The 22,962-nt window shown below is 42.1% G+C and overlaps 1 protein-coding gene across 3 annotated transcripts in view; it reads left to right on the plus strand.

Annotated features, from left to right (window-relative positions):
* LOC139370982 (natural resistance-associated macrophage protein 2-like) overlaps positions 1–20,040 on the plus strand; it is a 48,763-nt gene extending 28,723 nt beyond the window's left edge. For 2 of the 3 annotated variants that reach the window (XM_071110934.1, XM_071110933.1), the window contains exons 8-17: positions 7–74; positions 237–392; positions 9,272–9,430; positions 9,876–9,962; positions 10,138–10,257; positions 10,424–10,573; positions 10,906–10,979; positions 13,414–13,567; positions 13,767–13,829; positions 17,485–20,040. In XM_071110934.1, coding sequence (XP_070967035.1) covers positions 7–74; positions 237–392; positions 9,272–9,430; positions 9,876–9,962; positions 10,138–10,257; positions 10,424–10,573; positions 10,906–10,979; positions 13,414–13,567; positions 13,767–13,829; positions 17,485–17,607 — 1,154 coding nt within the window. In that variant the 3' untranslated portion in view covers positions 17,608–20,040. Of the gene's footprint in view, positions 1–6; positions 75–236; positions 393–9,271; positions 9,431–9,875; positions 9,963–10,137; positions 10,258–10,423; positions 10,574–10,905; positions 11,032–13,413; positions 13,568–13,766; positions 13,830–17,484 lie in introns of those variants that run through there. The other variant, XM_071110935.1, reaches the window with a different exon arrangement.
* Positions 20,041–22,962: the final 2,922 nt, after the last annotated feature.

Raw genomic sequence — 22,962 nt, forward strand, 5'->3', positions numbered from 1 at the left:
TTTTAGGCCTGAGAAAACTTGAAGCCTTCTTTGGGTTTCTCATCACAATCATGGCTGTAAGCTTTGGGTATGAGGTAAGAACAAGTTTTTCTCTGTATTGATCATTAACACTTTCCAACTTCTCCCGTAGACCTGGCAGCAGGTTTGATAATATATACCGTAGCTTTGATAGAATTTGGTAGGTTTTTGTTTCTGCGTATGTGTATCTGACTGTCTTTTCTTGTATGTGCCTGTAGTATGTGATGGTACGTCCGGACCAGGGGGAGCTGCTGAAGGGGATGTTTCTGCCGCACTGTGAGGGCTGTGGTCCTGCCCAGATGGAGCAGGCTGTGGGCATCGTAGGAGCTGTCATCATGCCCCACAACATCTACCTGCACTCAGCTCTCGTCAAGGTAGGTCTCTTGACATGGTGCAGGGGAGTCAAAGTCCTGCTTTGACATAGTATGAACCCTCAGACCCTCCGTTATACAGCTGAACCATTGAGAGCATCTTGACTGGCTGCATCACTGCTTGGTATGGCAACTGTGGCATCCGACTGCAATGCGCAACAGCCCATAGTGTAAGACTTTCACTGACATCGTACAGGGGAGCTAAATGCCTTTACTGTGACCGTACAGTTTAGTCAAATAAGTAATTGGGACATAGTACAAGGAATCAGACCTTCACTATGACTTAAGACCAAACAAGGGCCAACCGAAATTTGACTTCCGCTTTTAACCCAACGCCTCCGAAAGACAGACATACATAGGCTTACATAAGGGTCTTTCTATAAATAATGGGGCCAATGTGTGACACTGGGATCAACATTTGAAATGCTTTGAAACGTAAATAAAAAAGATTTTCATGCAGTTCCACATATGTACTTAGAGGAATGAATATATGCAAATTGGCCCATAACTCCAGCTATACAACAACATAGGCCTAGACTATACATCCTTTAAGCAGGGTTCATACAGACATTGATAAGTCAAATTCAAGGACTTTCATGGACCTTTTAAAATACTTAATTGTAATGTTCAAGGACCTCAATGTTATATAGGGCCTAATACAGAACCCCGCCCCCAAAACAAAAATGCTAAAAGTGTCAGAAAAAGTAGGCCATTATCACTTTAAGAATAATGCATTTTGTAGGCCGTGCCAATGCATTGATATTCAAATGATTAAATGTGAGAATAATGTGTACATTGCCTGACGAAATAGATTGGATGCATGCATTTATTTTCTGTAGACTATGGCAGACGCAGGCACACATAAAAAGCGGTAGCATTAATCTCACAATTTTTAATCTCACAGTCGCTGTTTTTATAATGAGAAAGTGACCAAAAACCAGGTTGCTTTTTTAAACAGAAGGATTTGTATGGAAAGCCAAGTTGAAGCCAACATTAGATGTCGTCCTCATAATAACCGCACATGGTTTTACCTCAACAGAGTAGAGTAACACCCTTCAATTGAAGTAGCGGGAAACAAACGAAAGTGGCAACCTCTCTCATTAACTGATCAAAAATGAAATCACAGATAATTATAAGGGTGTTAATTATGACTTATAAATTGTCTCCAATAATTACAAGGACTTTTCAAGCAACAAATTGAGGCAATGTCTAATTTTTAAGGTTGGCCTATTCAAGTATTTTAATTTCTGAGCTCCAAGTTCAAGTTGTCGTCTTTAAGCCCCTCGTATTGTTTAAATTGCAGGTGTAACATGGAAAACCAAATGTATTTGTCATGTTATTTAATTACCAGAACATATTGTGAATAAGCCCACTGAACAAAAATATAAATGCAACATGTAAAGTTTTGAAATAAACTGAAATAAATGATCCCAGAAATGTTCCATATGCACATTATGCATATGCATTTCTACTTTACCAAAAGTAATCCATCCATGTGGCATATCAAGAATCTGATTTAAACAGCATGATCATTGCACCTTGTGCTGGGGACAATAAAAGGCCATTCTAAAATGTGCAGATGTCTCAGGTTTTGAGGGAGCTTGTAATTGGCATGCTGACTGCAGGAATGTCCACCAGAGCTGTTGCCAGATCATTTAATGTTAATTTCTCTACCATAAGCCGCCTCCAACATCATTTTAGAGAATTTTTTATTTTATTATTTTTTTTATTTTTTTTGAATTTTACGCTTTTTTTCTCCCCAATTTCGTAGTATCCAATTGTTGTAGTAGCTACTATCTTGTCTCATCGCTACAACTCCCGTACGGGCTCGGGAGAGACGAAGGTTGAAAGTAATGCGTCCTCCGATACACAACCAACCAAGCCGCTGCTTCTTTAACACAGCGCACATCCAACCCGGAAGCCAGCCGCACCAATGCGCCGGAGGAAACACCGTGCACCTGGCCACCTTGGCTAGCGTACACTGCGCCCAGCCCGCCACAGGAGTCGCTGGTGCGCGATGAGACAAGGACACCCCTACCGACCAAGCCCTCCCTAACCCGGGCGACGCTAGGCCAATTGTGCGTCGCCCCACGGACCTCCCGGTCGCGGCCGGTTACGACAGAGCCTGGGCGCGAACCCAGGACTCTGATGGCACAGCTGGCGCTGCAGTACAGCGCCCTTAACCACTGCGCCACCCGGGAGGCCCATTTTAGAGAATTTGTCGGTACGCCCAACAGGCCTCACACCTGCAGACCACATGTATGGCATCGTTTGGGCGAGCGGTTTACTGATGTCAACACTGTGAACAGAGTGCCCCAAGGTGGTGGTGGGTTTATGGTATGGGCAGGCATAAGCTACGGACAACAAACATAATTGCATTTTATTGATGGCAATTTGAATGCACAGATATAACGTGACGATATCCTGAGGCTATTTGTGGGGACCTTTTTTTTTTAAGGTATCCGTGACCAACCAATGCTTATTTCTATTCCCAGTCATGTGACATCCATAGATTAGGGCCTAATGGATTTATTTCCTCGTATGAAATGTAACTCAATAAAAACCTTTTGAAATTGTTGCAATTTATTTTTATTTCACCTTTTATTTAACCAGGTAGGCAAGTTGAGAACAAGTCCTCATTTACAATTGCTACTTTGCCAAGATAAAGCAAAGCAGTTCAACACATACAACAACACAGAGTTACACATGGAGTAAAAAAAACATACAGTCAATAATACAGTAGAAAATTAGTCTATATACAATGTGAGCAAGTGAGGTGAGAAGGGAGGTAAAGGCAAGAAAAAGGCCATGGTGGCGAAGTAAATACAATATAGCAAGTAAAACACTGGAATGGTAGATTTGCAGTGGAAGAATGTTTATATATTTGTTCAGTATACTTTGTCATTATATCCAGAATAAATCATAGGAACAGGGTTTGGTTTTGCGCAATATTCCATCCCAGTGGATCCCAAACTGTGCGCGGGGTTAAAGGAACTCTGTCTGTGGAAATCAACATCTAAGAGGTTAAAGGAACTCAGTCCGGCTTTAAACTTACTCTTGAAAGTTGTAGTAGTAGAATGCACAAGGTATAATTTTGAAATTGGAATCAGTTCCTCTTATCATGTCAGTCATTGCAGACCTTGGAGATGTTTTTTTAGACCATAGATATTGGTGCAATATTTTTGTAACTTTTAGTGACACATTAGACATGGCAACATGTATTGAATTGCAAAAAAACTTGATTTTTTTTGCACCCCATGACAAAATGTGTAGAATTGCATGAAATGAGCTTTAACCTAAAAAATTATCTCCACCAACAAGTGGGTTGTGAAGAGTTTGTGTTATGAACAGTGCTTTTACCCATATAAATAGGCATGACTCGTGCTCAGCAGGGGTGCAGGATGTTGCCCAATGCTGGAAGGGGGGCCTCGATTGATAAAGTTTGGGAACCCCTGGTCTATCCTACTGTTAGGTTCTAATTATCAGTGTAAGAACTTGACAGACACTATGAAAGCTTAAACCAAATGTATTCTTCCCAAAGGATCGAACAGGTGAATCGACAAAGACATGGTTACAATAGTGGTGGTATATGTACCCCACTTTGGGTGGAGTCTCCTCCTTCTCGCTAAACATTGCTTTATTACTAGGTAGGTGAGGTGATATGGGAAATAAACGGTTCCTCTTCCCTTAACCTGACTTGACCTCGACCCCCTCATCCATGGCTCTCTCCCCTTATCAGTACTGCCACGTGTGACTGTTTCCCCTGCACTCAGCCCCTCTCACCCAACATAACCCTTCCTCCTACGGACAACTCATGGTGTAAACCCTCAGCTATTGCACCCCTCATGTCTCTATTAGATCTTATGATTAATAATAGTTAAAGCTCAGAAATCCAAACCCATCACTACACAATTGCACACAGCAGAACATATGAACTCATTACCTTGATGCGTTCTCTGTTAAATCTAACAAGATGCTTCTGTAAATCAAGCAGACAACAACAGATCCATATCAATTTGCTAGGGATATTTCGAGCAAACGTAGAACCAGGCACAACTGTCTTCACTTGCGTAATGAATGAGACTCCAAAATATGCTGGACCAGTGGTTCCCAAACTTTTTATAGTCCCGTACCCGTTCAAACATTCAACCTCGAGCTGTGTATCCCCTCTATCACCAGGGTCAGCGGACACTCCGATGTTGTTTTTTGCCATCATTGTAAGCCTGCCACACACACACACACACTATACGATACATTAATTAAACATAAGAATGAGTGTGAGTTTGTCACAACCGGCTCGTGGGAAGTGACAAAGAGCTCTTATAGGACCAGGGCACAAATAATAATATTCAATTATTTTGCTATTTATTTAGCCATCTTACATTTAAAACCTTATTTGTTCATTGAAAATTGTGAATAACTCACTTCAGCATAATGAGAAGGGTGTGCTTGAAAGGAGGCACATAACTCTGCAATGTTGGGTTGTATTGGAAAGAGTCTCAGTCTTAAATCATTTTCCACACACAGCCTGTGCCTGTATTTAGTTTTCATTCTAGTGAGGGCTGAGAATCCACTCTCACATAGGTACGTGGTTGCAAAGGGCATCAGTGTCTTAACAGCATGATTTGCCAAGGCAGGATACTCTGAGCGCAGCTCAATCCTGAAATCTGGCAGTGGCTTCTGATTAAATTACATTTTCACAGAACCGCTTGTTGCAATTTCGATGAGGCTTTCTTGTTCAGATATCGGTAAGTGGACAGGAGGCAGGGCATGAAAGGGATATGAAAGTTGTTTGTGTCGTCCGTTTCGGGAAGGTACCTGCGTAATCGCACACCCAGCTTACTCAGGTGCTTCGCTATATCACATTTGACATTGTCCGTAAGCTTGTTCATTTTCACAACAAAAAAAATCTATGATGGGAAGACCTGTGTGTTCTTGTTAATGCAGACAGAGAAGAGCTCTAACTTCTTAATCTTAGGCTCAATTTTGTCCCGCACATTGAATATAGTTGCGGAGAGTCCATGTAATCCTATATTCAGATCATTCAGGTGAGAAAAAACATCACCCAGATAGGCCAGTCTTGTGAGAAACTCGTCATCATGCAAGTGATCAGACAAGTAAAAATTATGGTCAGTAAAGAAAACTTTAAGCCTGTCTCTCAATTTAAAAAAACATGTCAATACTTTGCCCCTTGATAACCAGCGCACTTCTGTATGTTGTAAAAGCGTTACTGCTTGCTGCCCATATCATTGCATAGTGCAGAAAATACACGAGAATTCAGGGCCCTTGCTTTAACAAAGTTAACCATTTTCACTGTAGTGTCCAAAACGTATTTCAAGCTGTCAGGCATTCCTTTGGCAGCAAGAGCCTCTCGAGGATGCTGCAATGTACCCAAGTGGCATCGGGAGCAACTGCTTGCACGCTCGTTACCACTCCACTATGTCTCCCTGTTATGGCTTTTGCGCCATCAGGTCAGATACCAACACATCTTGAACAGCAAAGTCCATTTGATGTCACAAAGCTATCCAGTACTTTAAAAAGATCCCCTCCTGTTGTCCTGGTTTGCAGAAGAAGATGTCTTCCTTAACTGACCCCCCCATAAACGTAATGGACATACAGTGCCTTGCGAAAGTATTCTGCCCCCTTGAACTTTGCGACCTTTTGCCACATTTCAGGCTTCAAACATAAAGATATAAAACTGTATTTTTTTGTGAAGAATCAACAACAAGTGGGACACAATCATGAAGTGGAACGACATTTATTGGATATTTCAAACTTTTTTAACAAATCAAAAACTGAAAAATTGGGCGTGCAAAATTATTAAGCCCCTTTACTTTCAGTGCAGCAAACTCTCTCCAGAAGTTCAGTGAGGATCTCTGAATGATCCAATGTTGACCTAAATGACTAATGATGATAAATACAATCCACCTGTGTGTAATCAAGTCTCCGTATAAATGCACCTGCACTGTGATAGTCTCAGAGGTCCGTTAAAAGCGCAGAGAGCATCATGAAGAACAAGGAACACACCAGGCAGGTCCGAGATACTGTTGTGAAGAAGTTTAAAGCTGGATTTGGATACAAAAAGATTTCCCAAGCTTTAAACATCCCAAGGAGCACTGTGCAAGCGATAATATTGAAATGGAAGGAGTATCAGACCACTGCAAATCTACCAAGACCTGGCCGTCCCTCTAAACTTTCAGCTCATACAAGGAGAAGACTGATCAGAGATGCAGCCAAGAGGCCCATGATCACTCTGGATGAACTGCAGAGATATACAGCTGAGGTGGGAGACTCGGTCCATAGGACAACAATCAGTCGTATATTGCACAAATCTGGCCTTTATGGAAGAGTGGCAAGAAGAAAGCCATTTCTTAAAGATATCCATAAAAAGTGTCGTTTAAAGTTTGCCACAAGCCACCTGGGAGACACACCGAACATGTGGAAGAAGGTGCTCTGGTCAGATGAAACCAAAATTGAACTTTTTGGCAACAATGCAAAACGTTATGTTTGGCGTAAAAGCGACACAGCTGAACACACCATCCCCACTGTCAAACATGGTGGTGGCAGCATCATGGTTTGGGCCTGCTTTTCTTCAGCAGGGACAGGGAAGATGGTTAAAATTGATGGGAAGATGGATGGAGCCAAATACAGGACCATTCTGGAAGAAAACCTGATGGAGTCTGCAAAAGACCTGAGACTGGGACGGAGATTTGTCTTCCAACAAGACAATGATCCAAAACATAAAGCAAAATCTACAATGGAAAGGTTCAAAAATAAACATATCCAGGTGTTAGAATGGCCAAGTCAAAGTCCAGACCTGAATCCAATCGAGAATCTGTGGAAAGAACTGAAAACTGCTGTTCACAAATGCTCTCCATCCAACCTCACTGAGCTCGAGCTGTTTTGCAAGGAGGAATGGGAAAACATTTCAGTCTCTCGATGTGCAAAACTGATAGAGACATAAGACATAAGACATAATTAACTTAAGGGGGCTGAATAATTTTGCACGCCCAATTTTTCAGTTTTTGATTTGTTAAAAAAGTTTGAAATATCCAATAAATGTCGTTCCACTTCATGATTGTGTCCCACTTGTTGATTCTTCACAAAAAAATACAGTTTTATATCTTTATGTTTGAAGCCTGAAATGTGGCAAAAGGTCGCAAAGTTCAAGGGGGCCGAAGACTTTCGCAAGGCACTGTATACAAGGAGCTGTGCCTGGCCCGCCACTTCTGTTGACTAATCCAGCTTTAACGCATAGAATTCACTGGCTTGTATGCTAAGCAGTAATTCTTTCAAAACATCTCCTGCCATGTCACTGTGTTGGGAAACAGTATTGTTTGATGAAGGCATTGTCTGTATAGTTTTTTTCCCACAGCATTGTCCCAGCCATATCTGCCGCAGCAGGAGGAATTAAGTCCTCCACAATAGAATGGGGCTTTCCTGTCCTAGCCACTTGGTAGATCATCATATAAGACACTTCTAGCCCCTTCTTATTAATGGTATCTGTTGCTTTTATACATGTCTTACTACTTGAAAGTCATCTTAATTCTCGCTCAAAAAACTTCCGTGGCTTATTTTTGAAATTGGCATGTTCTGTTTCTAAATGTCTGCGCAATAGTGAAGGTTTCATTGAGTTGTGAGATAGTACTTTTGCGCATAGGAAAGGCACTACTCCCAATATAAGTGACCCCTAAATCAATGTAGTTCTCATCATATTTGCGCCTCTTCGATGGTCCAACGTCCTTGTCTATTGTTCGGGGCTTTCCCGGGTAAGGGGACAGTAGCTCTTCGGCTGCATCAGATTCACATCTGTCAGTGTCCATGCTAGCTGTGCTAACAACACATGTATAATTACTGATGCTAGCATTGGATGTGCTTGTGAAAGCAGAACAACTTGTGTCGTCGACAGGTGCAGGTGTAGTACTGCTGGTCGTAGCAGTACTACCAGTAGAGCTGGTATGTGTCTCTATGGACGCGGGCCTTACTTTTCAATTATTTATTTATACAATTTATCAGTTTTCAAGCAAACGGAATGAGCAGCAGCTACTTTTGGAATTCCCGCGAGAGAGTAACGGTTTAATGTGATTGGATGTTAATTATTGGACTTGGCTACCTGTATTTGACATTGTGTTGTTATTTCGCTCATTTCACTATTTTTGGCAGTGAAATGAGGCTACTCAGGCGAGGAAATAAAACCTCATCCAAATGTATAAACCCGTTGGAAAATCTAAATGGACTTTTTGAAAATGTGAATCACGTTTTTATTTGGCGTTCACCTGACGGCAACTGGGGTACCCCCGTTTGGGAATACCTGTTCTGGACATTTCTCGCAAACTCTTTTTTTCCAGCACTTGGGCTGTTGTTGCATCACATGTGCCATCACAACAGCTGTTTGTCTCTTGATTGTCATTTGGAAAATTCCTTCTTGGATCAGATGATGTGAAAATATCACGGCTTAACTAATCAGCTGGACACCAAATGCATAATTATTGAAGAACCACGTTAATGACTGCATCGATTTAGGTTTTAAGTATCAAGGTAAGGTGAATCTTTTGGTTGGAAGCATTTGATTTTGGAATCGCATACATTATTTTGAATTTGTGTGCCCATGAAAACTGGGATTTGATACCAGCAACCCTCCAGTTTGCCAGCTTACTTCCTGCCTCCGGTTGCTGACTCTCCTCTGTAACCTCTAGGCTACCTGCCGCCCCAGAGCCATCATAAACCTTCACTATGACATATATAATATTAGTGAATACATTTTGAGAATAATTGGAACAGAATCATTGCAACAGTTTTTGGGGCAAACAACCTGAAAGTCCAATGTCACAGCAATTGTGATTTTATATTTTAATTAATATGAATGATATTTTATCGTCTAGTCTCGGTCAATAGATCGTGGGAACAAGAAGGAGGTGAAGGAGGCCAACAAATACTACTTCATCGAGTCAACTATCGCTCTCTTCATCTCCTTCCTCATCAACGTCTTCGTTGTAGCAGTGTTTGCCGAGGCCTTCTACGAGAAAACCAACATTGAAGTGGTGGGTATAATGACTAACCAGACCCAGCATGTCATCTTATGTCTCAGAATGTAACACTCCTTTACAGATGTTTTATTTAAGCAACAAGGCCCGAGGAGGAGTGGTATATGGCCAATATACCACGGTTAAGGATTGTTCTTATGCACGACGCAACACGGAGTGGCTGGACACAGCCCTTAGTCGTGGTATATTGGCCATATATTACAAACCTCCGATGTGCCTTATTACTATTATAAACTGGTTACCAACCTAATTAGAAGAGTAAAAATAACTTTTGTTATACTTGTGGTATACGGTCTGATATACCACGGCTATAAGCCAATCAGCATTCAGGGCTCAAACCACCCAGTTTATAAATAGTAATATAGCATGGCCAGTATGGCACCTCTAAATCAGTGACGTCCTTTGGTTGTGATGTGCTGCTGCTCTTCTCTGTGTGTCACAGAATGCAATGTGCAATGCATCAGACAGTCCACACACAGACCTCTTCCCCCTGGACAACAGCAGGCTACAGGTGGACATCTACAAGGGGGTACGTCTTTTTAATGGATTAACAACAGTCTACATGGCCTCCTGTGATAGGAAATGACAGGATCTGTCAATAAATTTGTCATGAAATAACATTTATTTACGTCTTGATAAGATGCATAACCATAAAGGGGACTGTCTTTCTGTATATATCTGTCTGTCTCTCTCTGACTGTACAGGGGGTGGTGCTGGGTTGTTTCTTTGGCCCTGTAGCCCTCTACATCTGGGCCATCGGGATCCTTGCTGCCGGACAGAGCTCCACCATGACTGGCACTTACTCTGGCCAGTTTGTCATGGAGGTGAGAATGTGCTGATATACTCATTGACTGTGCTTCTGTGTGTTTGAGAGAGTGTGCAAATTGTATTGTTAACCATTACTGTGTGTGTGTGTGTGTGGGGAAGATAATGGGTTTTGTGTGGGTGTGTTGACTGTTAGTTTTCTCTCTCTCTTTGCCCCTGCCTCAGGGTTTCTTGAATCTGCGTTGGTCCCGTTTTGCACGGGTTCTTCTCACCCGCTCCATCGCCATCTTCCCCACCCTGCTGGTGGCCATCTTCCAGGACGTGCAGCACCTGACGGGCATGAACGACTTCCTCAACGTGCTGCAGAGCATGCAGGTCGGAGCGAGTGGGAGGTCTGGGGACATGGAGGACAAAGAGAGAGAGGAGACAGGGAGGCTTGACAGAGAGGAGACATGAGGGCTGGGGACATGCAGGTCAGAGAGAGGAGACAAGGGGGCAGGTTAGAGAGAGTAGAGGCTGGGTCTGGGGACATGCAGGTTAGAGAGGGAACACCATGGAGACTGGGTACTGCTGTCCTCTCAGTGCAGCTAATCAGGGCTGGCTGGGAGTCTTTTAGTGTGTTATGCTGATGCTTGTATTCAAAGGTATAGAAGGGGACTGAATGCAGTCAGTTTTAACTGTTCTTTCTGCCTTTCCTTGTTCTATAGCTGCCGTTTGCTCTGATCCCCATCCTGACCTTCACCAGTCTGACATCCATCATGAATGACTTCGCTAATGGACTGTGAGTCATCATAACCCTCTACCCCAGAGATGGGCGGCAGGTCTCCTGCCAGGTAGGGGTTAGAGCGTTGGGCCAGTAACCGCTTGTTCTAATCCCCGAGCCGACAAGGTGAAAAATCTGTCGATATGCCCTTGAGCAAGGCACCTAACCTTAATTGCTCCAGGGTTGCCTTTGATAATGGCTGACCCTGACTCTGAGGGGAGTTGTGATATGCAAAAAAAAAACAACACATTTCCGATTCACAGATGCGTATAATTCATACGTACATAAAATAGGAAAAATATAAGCACCCACCAAATTATTATTATATGACTTCGATTGGTTCTGTGTTTTCACCGATAGACCAATTAATTCATAAACGTGATGACAGGGATGCGTCTCAAATATAACCTACTTTTCTACTTGTGCTGAGCGATTAGTGCTTTTTGAGGTTGGTTCGGTTATTAAAAAATAATCAGTATTATTTTAAACATTAAATGCATTTTGAAATAATGACATTAAAATGATTTTAGAGCTTCCCTCAGCCATCACCTGCCTTTTTCCTGCCACTGACAGTGGGTTGAATTCTGTAACAACACAGAATAAAACAATAAGAGCCGCATGATGGTAGTGAATGCCTATTACTGCTTCTCAACCAAAATGTATTCACATTACTTACTTTAATACAATATTTCAGTTGTGTATATTACTTAGTTTTTATTTGATGACTTTATAATTTAATTCCTTTTAAATCATCATCTCATTTTACATTTACATTTTGAGTCATTTAGCAGACACTCCTATCCAGAGCGACTTACAGTTAGTGAGTGGATTAATCTTAAGATAGCTAGGTGGGACAACCACATATTACAGGCATAGTAGTTGAGGTGAGGAGGAGATTATTTAAGATATTATTTGAAGAGTTATGGTTTCAGGTGCTTTTGGAAGATGAGCAGGGACTCTGCTGTCCTAGTTTCAGGGGGAAGCTGGTTCCAACATTTTTGGTGCCAGGACAGAGAAGAGATTGGGCAGAGTGGGGGCTGCCCTCCCATTATCGGTGGGAGGGCCAAGAGACCAGAGATGGTAGAACGGAGTGCTCGGGTTGAGATGAAGGGTTTGAGCATAGCCTGACGGTAGGAAGGGGCAGTTCCTCTTTTTGTTTTGTAGGCAAACACCATGGACTTGTAGTGGAACATTTTAGTTATTTTAGCAGATGCTCTTATCAAGAGTGACTTACAGTAGTGAAAGCTACGTTTTTTTGTACTGGTCTCCGTGGGAATTGATCCCACAACCCTTGTGTTGCACTCGCCATGCTACCAACTGAGCCACACGAGACTCCATCTCATCTCTACTCAAGCAGTAGCAGCCAGCCAGACAACCATCTGTTTTTTCTGTGCTTCCCATTGAACAAGTCATCCTATTTAGGTAGGATAGTAGTAGCTAAACTATCAATCAGGTAGAGCTACCTCACAAACTGTCTGTCCCTCTCTTCGTTGTGTTGTCATTCCTCTTTCATGCGGTCTCCTATGGTCTGTGTGTATCCAAAGAACAGGCGCAATGGATTATGGTCATTCATTATAGTTAATTACCAAGTTTCTGCGTTAAGCTAGGTTGAATATTTGGCTAATGAAAACTACAACTTCCAATGAGCCCAGCGTCCAACATAGTTCTTGACTTAATTTATCTTGTGAATTACTTGATTTCTCTAGAGAAACTAATTGAACCGACGTCTGTCAATTAGCTGTTTAATAACCGAACCCCAGCCTCCCGGGTGGCGCAGTGGTTAAGGGCGCTGTACTGCAGCGCCAGCTGTGCCATTAGAGTCCCTGGGTTCGCGCCCAGGCTCTGTCGTAACCGGCCGCGACCGGGAGGTCCGTGGGGCGACGCACAATTGGCCTAGCGTCGTCCGGGTTAGGGAGGGATTGGTCGGTAGGGATCTCCTTGTCTCATCGCGCACCAGCAACTCCTGTGGCGGGCCGGGCGCAGTGCGCGCTAGCCAAGGTTGCCAGGTGCACGGTGTAGCCTCCGACACATTGGTGCGGCTGGCTTCCGGGTTGGATGCGCGCTGTGTTAAGAAGCAGTACGGCTGGTTGGGTTGTGTATCGGAGGGCGCATGACATTCAGCCTTCGTCTCTCCCGAGCCCGTACAGGAGTTGTAGCAATGAGACAAGATAGTACAACAATTGGATACCACGAAAATTGGGGAGAAAAGGGGGTAACATTCACAAAAAAAATATATATATAAATAACCGAACCCCCCCTGAAATTTTGATTCATCGCTCAGCACTATTCCCTACATAATATGAACAGGGCCTGTAGGAAATAAGGGTGCCATTTTGGATGCAGTTAGATTTTATGTATTTGCACTGATAGAGAAATGATTTCATACATGTGATGACGGTGACAATTTATCATTGTGCCAACTTACCATCTCAGTTGTGCCTGTGCTCCTCAGGGTGTGGAAGATAGGCGGAGGGGTGGTCATCCTGGTGGTCTGTGCCATCAACATGCACTTTGTGGTGGTCTATGTGACCAGCCTAAGCAGTGTGGCTCTCTATGTGCTGGCGGGCTTTCTTTGTATAGCATACCTATGCTTTGTGGGCTACCTGGTGAGTTACTATAGCAGTCATTATAACACCATGGACCGGGCTAGATTAGCACACAACACTGTATATTAACACCAGAATGAGGTGATTACTTTTCAATGCTGAATACTGAATGCAGGGTTTGGAAAGATTCATTGTAAACTATTATAGGGAGTACAATGACCCTCTTCTGACCTCCTACCCTCTTTGTGTGTGTCCACAGGTGTGGCATTGTCTGATAGCCCTGGGGGTCTCCTGTCTGGACGTGTCCTGTCTGGCCAGCAGGGTAAGCAACAACAGACCTTCTGTGTTCATAGAGGAACAGCCAGAGTATGACACCTAAAACTGAACAAGACAGTGTTTAAAAGATAGACCAACACAAATGTCGGCTGTGCACACAACCTGCTGGTTGTCAAAGAACGGTGGCAATTCACAGGGTGTCCGGAGGTTCGTAGTCTTAAATTCATTTATCTGTTTTCAAAGGTCTTAAAAAATGTGAAGGAAGTGACTAGTGTTTCCGTTATATTGTGCAGCTACTTAATTGTTGCCACCACGGCCCAAAAAACTTTTGAACGTCATAATACTCAAGGCGCACTTTCAAGATGTTAGAGAGCTATCCACGTGTGCCTCTGCGTGTGCCAGTGCGCGTCGCTCCGTTGCCAGAGGAGAGAACAAGGTAGCCTTTACAATTTGATAGACACCAAGACTAGAGTTGGTACGCTAAACCGAAAATTGCTGACACTGTCATTTCCCTCTTAACAAAGCAATTTTGCTTACATCGGTGATTCGGCTACACAACATGCCTGCAGATTTTTTGGTTCTAAAATCGTTATTTGGTCAACAGTAATGTGCATTCACCTGCTTCCCACAATGAAAGTATCTGCCCTTTCCTTGTTTCATTGCTGGCTCTCACTCCCGCTCCTTTTTTTGCACACGGAGTAAAGGAAGAGATCCATTCTGATAGGTGCAAGCGTACTGACAGTTAAGCAACATTTCAAAATGTAGGCTAATTGCAGGAAAGACCGTTTTTAAAAGCATAGTATGTAATTGAGATTATGTGCCGGCGGAATGGAGAAGCCCATTTGTGGTGAATAGGCATCAAGTAGCCTATATAGGTCTACCAATGGAAAGTTTTTGTAGAACATCAAATGTACTGCTAGAAACCATATAATATTTAGAGTTAGCAATCTAGCTAATGTTTTTCGAGTTCCCATTTCCTCAGGTGATAAATTATGTAGCATATAGCCTAGGCCAATATGCACAAAACATGCAGGCAAATTCATCTCTCAAAGGATATCTGATTATTCTGGATCCTATTTTGACATGTTGCACATAAAAATATCCATGATGCATTCCCTGAACATGTTAAATGAAATAGCTCACTTCTTTCGTGTCTTACTTGGCACTGGAAAAAGTCAGTCTAGAGCCCTCCTGCTTAGCTACCTTGCTTTGAAGTATAGCTATTTGATAACTGATTTAATGAATGAGGGAATTATTTTATTAAACTTTCTGGTTGTAGGCTAATGTTCAAATGTTATATCATAATACCTCCAGGAGAGCTACTGGGTGAGTAGACATTTATTTCAGCCCAACTCTAGCACCAGATTCTACAAATTCACTGCTCAACAGGACCTTGTTAAGCTGACTCTGTTGTTTGAGCAGTGCTGAATCAAAAGCCTGCACACCCAGTGTACATTTGACTTTAAGGCATTTTTATTTCAGCCCAACTCTATTGAGTGAGCATTAAGCTGGTATTGGTATCGAAGCCAAAATTCTGAACATTTAGTTTGAAGTCTAGCTAATAATTAGCCCATTGGGGTAGCCTAAACAAATGCAGATGGGCAACCCCATGCTTCAGCCATCTATAGCATAGCCACTATGCTACTAAATTCCTTAGGCTACAGGACAAATGCTCATGGCTAAAATGGCACACCTGCCTGATAATATGAGCCATGTAGGCTAAAGCCTTTGGTGAAAGAGCTAGCCCTAAAAATACTACTTTTTTGCCAACAAGGGCTCATTTCTAGAGGGGAATATTAGCAGGTGTATGGAGCACGCAGACCTTAAAATTTGTATTCCGAGTAGCATTAATAAGGTCTTAAATTCAACTTAATTGAATCTGCAGATATCCTGGATTTAACATGTAGAATCATTGGGAAATGAACACAAAATGAAGCCTGAACAGAAAATGACTCACCAGCTGTGCACAACGAACATTATGTAAACCCCAATGACAACAAACACACTTGTTCCTGTTCAGAGGCCTCCCTTTCCCTTTTGAGAGGATTAGTTTTTGATATCCTATGTTTCATGCTCAAGCAGAGCAAGTGTGACTTGTTCTCATGTTTGTCAATGAGAGAACTAAGTTTGAATTCGATTTCTCTCAAATTATTGCAGTCCTATTCCAGGTTAAGATGTGAAAAGTTAATCTTGCACAATGGAACTTAATATCCTGCTGACATGATAATAAGCCCAAGTCTACAGTATTTGGAAGCTGCTATCTATCTATTTGGTATTTGAACATTATTGTACACTACATGAACAAAAGTATGTGGACACCTGCTCATCAAACATCTAATTGCAAAATCATGGGCATTAATATGGAGTTGGTCCCCCCATTGCTGCTATAACAGTCTCCACTTTTCTGGGAAGGCTTCCCACTAGATGTTGGAACATTGCTGCGGGACTTTCTTCCATTCAGCCACGAACATTAGTGAGGTGGGCACTGATGTTGGGAGATTAGGCCTGGCTCACAGTCGGCGTTTCAATTCATCCCAAAGATGTTCGATGGGGTTGAGGTCAGGGCTCTGTGCAGGCCAGTCAAGTTCTTCCACACCGATCTCGACAAAGCATTTCTGTATGGACCTAACTTTGTGCACGGGAGCATTGTCATGCTGAAACAGGACATGGCCTTCCCCAAACCGTTGCCACAAAGTTGGAATCACAGAATCGTCTAGAATGCCATAGCGTTAAGATTTTCCTTCACTGGCACTAAGGGGCTTGGCCTGAACCATGAAAAACAGCCCCAGACCATTATTCCTCCTCCACCAAACTTTACAATTGGCACTATGCATTGGGGCAGGTAGCATTCTCCCAGCATCTGCCAAACCCAGATTTGTCCATCGAACTAACAGATGGTGAAGTGTGATTCATCACTCCAGAGAACACGTTTCCACTGCACCAGAGTCCAATGGCGCCGAGCTTTCACCACTCCAGCCCACACTTGGCATTGCGCATGGTGATTTTAGGCTTGTGTGCGGATGCTCGGCCATGGAAACCCATTTCATCAAGCTCCCGACTAACAGTTATTGTGCTGACATTGCTTCCAGAGGCGGTTTGGAACTCAATAAAGTGTTGCAACTGAGAACATACTATTTTTACGCGCTATACGCTTGTGTGGCCTACCAATTTGCGGCTAAGCCGTTGTTGCTCCTAGACTTTTCTACTTCATAATAACAGCACTTACAATTGACCGGGGCAGCTCTAGCAGGGCTAGTTTGTAGCAACCACTTCATAATAAAAGTCCCAATGAACCATATTCCTGCAGCTACGCATTGCACTGGGCTGACCACATTTTATGTTGAATAAATATCACCAGGCCCTAGAAAGCCCAATGAGAATAACTTGGTAAGCACTACTTTTGACACTACATTTGGTTGGTGTCAGTGATAGAGTTCTTTGCATTTGTCCATTTTTGACACCATAGATTACAACATTTGCATTGAACACTCACAATCACTTGATGAAAAGGGCTTTGCTGCTTACAGTACATAGCCTATGCACAGTCAACATACAACTGCTTAAGCATTTCCCAGGAATGGTTAATGAGTTGATGAATGAGATCCTACCAATCGAGTGCTTATGACATTCAGTAATAAGAGAATCAAACTCGCATTGCATGAGATTAACCATCTCTCACGCTCTTCTTCACTTCTCAACAGATGCTGACTGGCCACAATGACATTTACCTGCTGAAGGACATGGACAGCGACACGATGGTGGAGAGATTAGAAGAAGAACACGTTGGAGGAGTGGTTATTAACAGTGATACAGTCCGTAGCTAGAGAGAATTCACAGGGGTGACCTAACATGGAGGATGCAGTGCGCCTCCTGTGCCTTAGTGCCAGCCAGACCTTCGTAAGTGCCCATCCTCATCATCTGACCCTTACAAGAAGCCTTGAACCCCTCACTTGACATTCCACTAGGCAGGTAGCCTAACTATTATATGAATATTATATATTATAATTATATGAAGGTTAGGGCTATGATCAAGTTTACCCCAATGAGTTGTTGGTTTTTATCATGTCGAGCATGCTTGATCAACGTGGCACTATAAAAATTCTGCAAATGAGCCGGCTTTTTCACGGGACAGCATTTTTATGACTTTGAAAAGCTGTGATCATTTTATATGGGAAATACACTGTGTGTAGTGAGTTTGTTACAAAAAAGGCAATTGCCACCAATTTATATGCATGTACGTTGTAGAATTTTTTACATTTATGAACACACAGAGAACTTCATTTTCGTAAGACTTTATCAGAGCAAGCACTTAAAGGGCCAATTCAGTGGTTACATCCATTTTTGAGGGTATCAATTAATGATATACACTGAGTACACAAAATATTAGGAAGACCTCCCCACAACCCCCTTTGCCCCCAGAACAGACTCAATTTGTCGGGGCATGGACAGGAATGCTGGTACATGGTGACTCCAATGCTTCCCACAGTTGGCTAGATGTCCTTTGGTTTGTGGACCATTCTTGATACATACGGGAAACCGTTGAGCGTAAAAAACCCAGTAACGCTGCAGTTCTTGACAGAAACTGGTGCGCCTGGCACCTACTACCATATCCCGTTCAAAGGCACTTGAATCTTTTGTCTTGCGCATTCACCATCTGAATGGCACATATACAAAATCCATGTCTCAATTATCTCAAGGCTAAAAGTCCTACACTAATTGAAGTGGATTTAACAAGTGACATCAATAAGATATCATAGCTTTCACCTCGATTTACCTGCTCAGTCTTTCATGGAAAGAGCAGGTGTTCTTAATGTTTTGTATTCTCATTGTATATCAATTGTTTCTTGAAGAATATTACTTAGAAATGCCTCATGACCATAGTTCAGTCGTACCCCATCAGAACACAGTACATCAAATCTTGGAGGGTCAGTCCTTGCATCCATAGCGCGGTCTATGAATTTAAGTGGTTACATTTCTCCAGGCCCATCCCTCAGCTTTTTATCAAAACAGAGGCGGGGTGTCTGCTTTGTTATTGTTTCAAGTGCAGATTGGCCATTTAAGAACAATTTCCTAACCCAGTTGCTCTGGCACTTGCAATTATAACTCCCCAGGGCTCCTGAGTGGCGCAGCGGTCTAAGGCACTGCATCTCAGTGCAAGGGGCGTCACTACAGTCCCTGGTACGAATCCAGGCTGCATCACATCAGGCCGTGATTGGGAGTCCCATAGGGCGGCGCACAATTGGCCCAGCGTCGTCCGTAATTGTAAATAAGAATTTGTTCTTAACTGACTTGCCTAGTTAAATAAAAGTGACTTTTTTTAAAGTAAAAAATAACTGGAATATCTTGGCCACGTTTTTATTTATTAATTTTTAAAAAGAAGGTATGCGCCCACTGCCCGGCTTAAACTGGGGCAGGGGTGTTCAAAATAATTCTACATTTTATTTATAAAACACAATTTATCACACTCAAGGTGCTAATAGATAAATATTTAAGATTTTGGGTGTAGTCATTTAAAATTTTCTACAAATGTCCTGCTATTTTGGTCATTCCCTCCAAAGCACCCCAGTAAAACTAAAGCTTTGGCTTTACAGTGAAAGGCATAAAAGCAGCCCACATGCCCAAATTATCCCATTTCCTTAAAATAATTTCTCAGGGAAAATGTTAATGTGATACTAACAATTGTACTGACCTCTTTCTGTGAATTCAGTGTTTTTGTTTGTACAAAACTCTACCCATTGAAATTCTGTTGAAGTTTAAATTCATACCCAAAGCCCAATATAATGAAAGATGCAGGCTTTTTCTGCTTCTTGACGTGGTCTATGAAGTTAGGTGTCACTGCTAAATACAGCTCCTGATGACCATTGTAGAATTTACATATATTTATAGACTGACATTTTGAGAGTAGATCTATCATAAATAGGTCTCTGCGTGTGCATGATCACACCACTTTAGTGAAGTCATTACCCTGGATTGTTTTAATTATGAAATCTTCATACAGAAGTCATTCACTTGTATGGTTTACATGTTTAGATATGACATTTATTTTTAATGTGGAATTTTATGTACTGTGAAGCCAGCATTTGTATTTGGTCAATTTAACAATCGCATAGATATCTTGACTTTATTTTTTATATATATTATTTTCAAAGGAAACTAAAGTATCAACAGTTTGTGGCTGTTAAGTTTCGCTGGTACCATACATTTTTGATGAATAAAATGACATCATGCCAAATAAAATAAAAAATATTTGTACAAAATAACTTTGTTTTTTTTGTCACTTTCCAAAGATAAATCATTAAATACTTTTTACTAATTTCACTATGTACAAAACTCATTAACAGCATTATATATATTTTTTAAACAGTCCGGACACTGAAAATATCATCTTTGAGACCCGTTGAGCTTCATGAGGTTTTTGTCAATACTTCTCTTTAGGGAGTGAACGTTCTTTATAATAAGGGTTACATGGAGAAAATCGGGCCGCTCTGAAATGAAATTGGATGGCTCTCCCTTCAGCAAAATATATTTTATCTAAACCCTCCCCCAACGCTTGGGGGGGAAAAAAACAAGTAACCATCCCCTAAAACCAAAATAATAATTAAATCAAAATGGATAGCAGAGAACATTCCTACCATTTTCCCTCACTTCCTGGACAGATTAGAGCCTTAGATAAGCAGTTTTAGAAACTGTTCTTCATCCTGTAAGCATTACATGGCAACACATGAGTTGATAGCACAGAAGGCTGCAGGCCAGAAACTTGTGTGTTCGCAGACCACCATGGACAAGAGTAGGGGTGGAATGAATGTCTTTATAGTAAAAGCATTGCATGGATCTATCATTGTATTTGCAGGTCTGAGAAAAACTGGCCTTTTTCTAAAGATGTCATGCAATTCTAAAAAAATTTAATACCACACAAATGACCAAAATTTACAGGCCTCTCTCTGTCCATTCTTATCTTATTTCTACAATGCTAAATCAGTGTGTCTTGTTGGCAAACAATTAAATCTGCGACAATCAATAGGAATCTGAGCATTGTATTTTCAAAAGTTAGGTCTACTTTTCCACCCCAGACAGAGTAGGCCTACCAATGCAGAAATATGTAAGCTTTGACTACTGGCTACTCTTCTTCTGTGACTTAACTCAACGAGAGTTGGTCATAAGTGTTTACCTAAAAGCTGTCTGGGTTTTTATTTTATTTCACCTTTATTTAACCAGGTAGGCCAGCTGAGAACAAGTTCTCAATTACAACTGCGACCTGGCCAAGATAAAGCAAAGCAGTGCGACAAAAACAACACAGACTAACAAATGGGCTAAACAATTGTACAGTCAATAACACAATAGAACATCTGTATACAGTGTGTGCAAATTAAGTAAGGAGGTAAGGCAATAAATAGGCCATCGTGGCGAAGTAATTACAATTTAGCAATTAACACTGGAGTGATAGATGTGCAGATCAGGATGTGCAAGTATAAATACTGTTGTGCAAAAGAGCAGAAAAAAAACATATGGGGATGAGGTAGGTAGTTGGTTGGATGGGATATGTACAGCTGCAGCGATCGGTGAGCTACTCTGACAGCCAATGCTTGATGTTAGTGAGGGAGATATGTCTCCAACTTCAGTGATTTTTGCAATTTGTTCCAGTCATTGGCAGCAGAGAACTGGAAGGAAAGGCGGCCAAAGGAGGTGTTGGCTTTGGGGATGACCAGTGAAATATACCTGCTGGAGCGTGTGCTACGGGTGGGTGTTACTATGATGACCAGTGAGCTGAGATAAGGCGGAGCTTTACCTAGCAAAGACTTCTAGATGACCTGGTTCCAGTGTGTTTGGCGACGAATATGTAGCGAGGACCAGCCATCGAGAGCATACAGGTCGCAATGGTGGGTAGTATATGGGGCTTTGGTGACAAAACGGATGGCACTGTGATAGACTGCATCCAATTTGCAGAGTAGAGTGTTTGGAGGCTATTTTGTAAATGACATCGCCGAAGTCAAAGATCGGCAGGATAGTCAGTTTTACGAGGGTGTGTTTGGCAGCATGAGTGAAGGAGGCTCTGTTGTGAAATAGGAAGCCGATTCTAGATTTAACTTTGGATTGGAGATGCTTAACGTGAGTCTGGAAGGAGAGTTTACAATCTATTCAGACATCTAGGTATTTATAGTTGTCCACATATTCTAAGTCAGAACCGTCTAGAGTAGTGATGCTAGGCGGGTTGGTGCGGGCAGCGATCGGTTGAAGAGCATGCATTTAGTTTTACTAGCGTTTAAGGGCAGTTGGAGGCCACGGAAGGAGTGTTGTATGGCAATGAAGCTCGTTTGGAGGTTTGTTAACACAGTGTCCAAAGAAGGGTCAGATGTATACAGAATGGTGTCGTCTGCGTAGAGGTGGATCAAAGAATCACCCGCAGCAAGAGCGACATCATTGATATATACAGAGATAAGAGTCGGCCCGAGAATTAAACCCTGTGGTACCCCCATAGAGAGGTCCGGACAACAGGCCTTCCGATTTAAACATCTATTGTACAGAAAGTAAATAGCTTAATCAATTGATAGTAACAGAATTAGATTACTTCCCAAGCAAAGTCTATTTTTCTTCTCGGCTATAGAAGGTTGTAGCTCAGCCTCAATGTCAAAGACACAAGGCAATGATATTCCCATATGCATTGGAGTCGTGTCTTTCCCAGGTGTTTTACAGCATAAAGCATCACGGACCAAAGCGCTGTTATAGATCATGCTTTTTGCCATTTTCTTAAATAAAAGGTAGGCATACCCTCTCATTACCCCTCAATACGAGTCTTGGATTTAACTTAGCTTACCTCCGTGACAGTGAAGGGCTGTTATTTAAAGAGTGCATGGTGGGTTTTTTAAACAAATATTTATTTAAGTCAGTTAAGAACAAATTCTTATTTACAATAACGGCCTAACCCGGACGACGCTGGGCCAATTTTGCACTGCCCTATGGGACAGCCTGGAATCGAACCAGGGTCTGTAGTGACGCCTCTAGCACTGAGATGCAGTGCCTTAAACCAACAAATCTATGGATAGCCTATTTTTGTCTGTCAAACAGGTACGCCTACCTCTTTCGTAAATAGGCTCCAACACAAAGCTCTCTTGTTGTTAGTTAAGTCTAATTAACATTAAGACTATGAATGAATTACACTTACTCGAATTTGCCTACCTACA

Source organism: Oncorhynchus clarkii, chromosome 17 (genome assembly GCF_045791955.1).
Source record: "Oncorhynchus clarkii lewisi isolate Uvic-CL-2024 chromosome 17, UVic_Ocla_1.0, whole genome shotgun sequence".
Taxonomy (NCBI): Eukaryota; Metazoa; Chordata; class Actinopteri; order Salmoniformes; family Salmonidae; genus Oncorhynchus; species Oncorhynchus clarkii.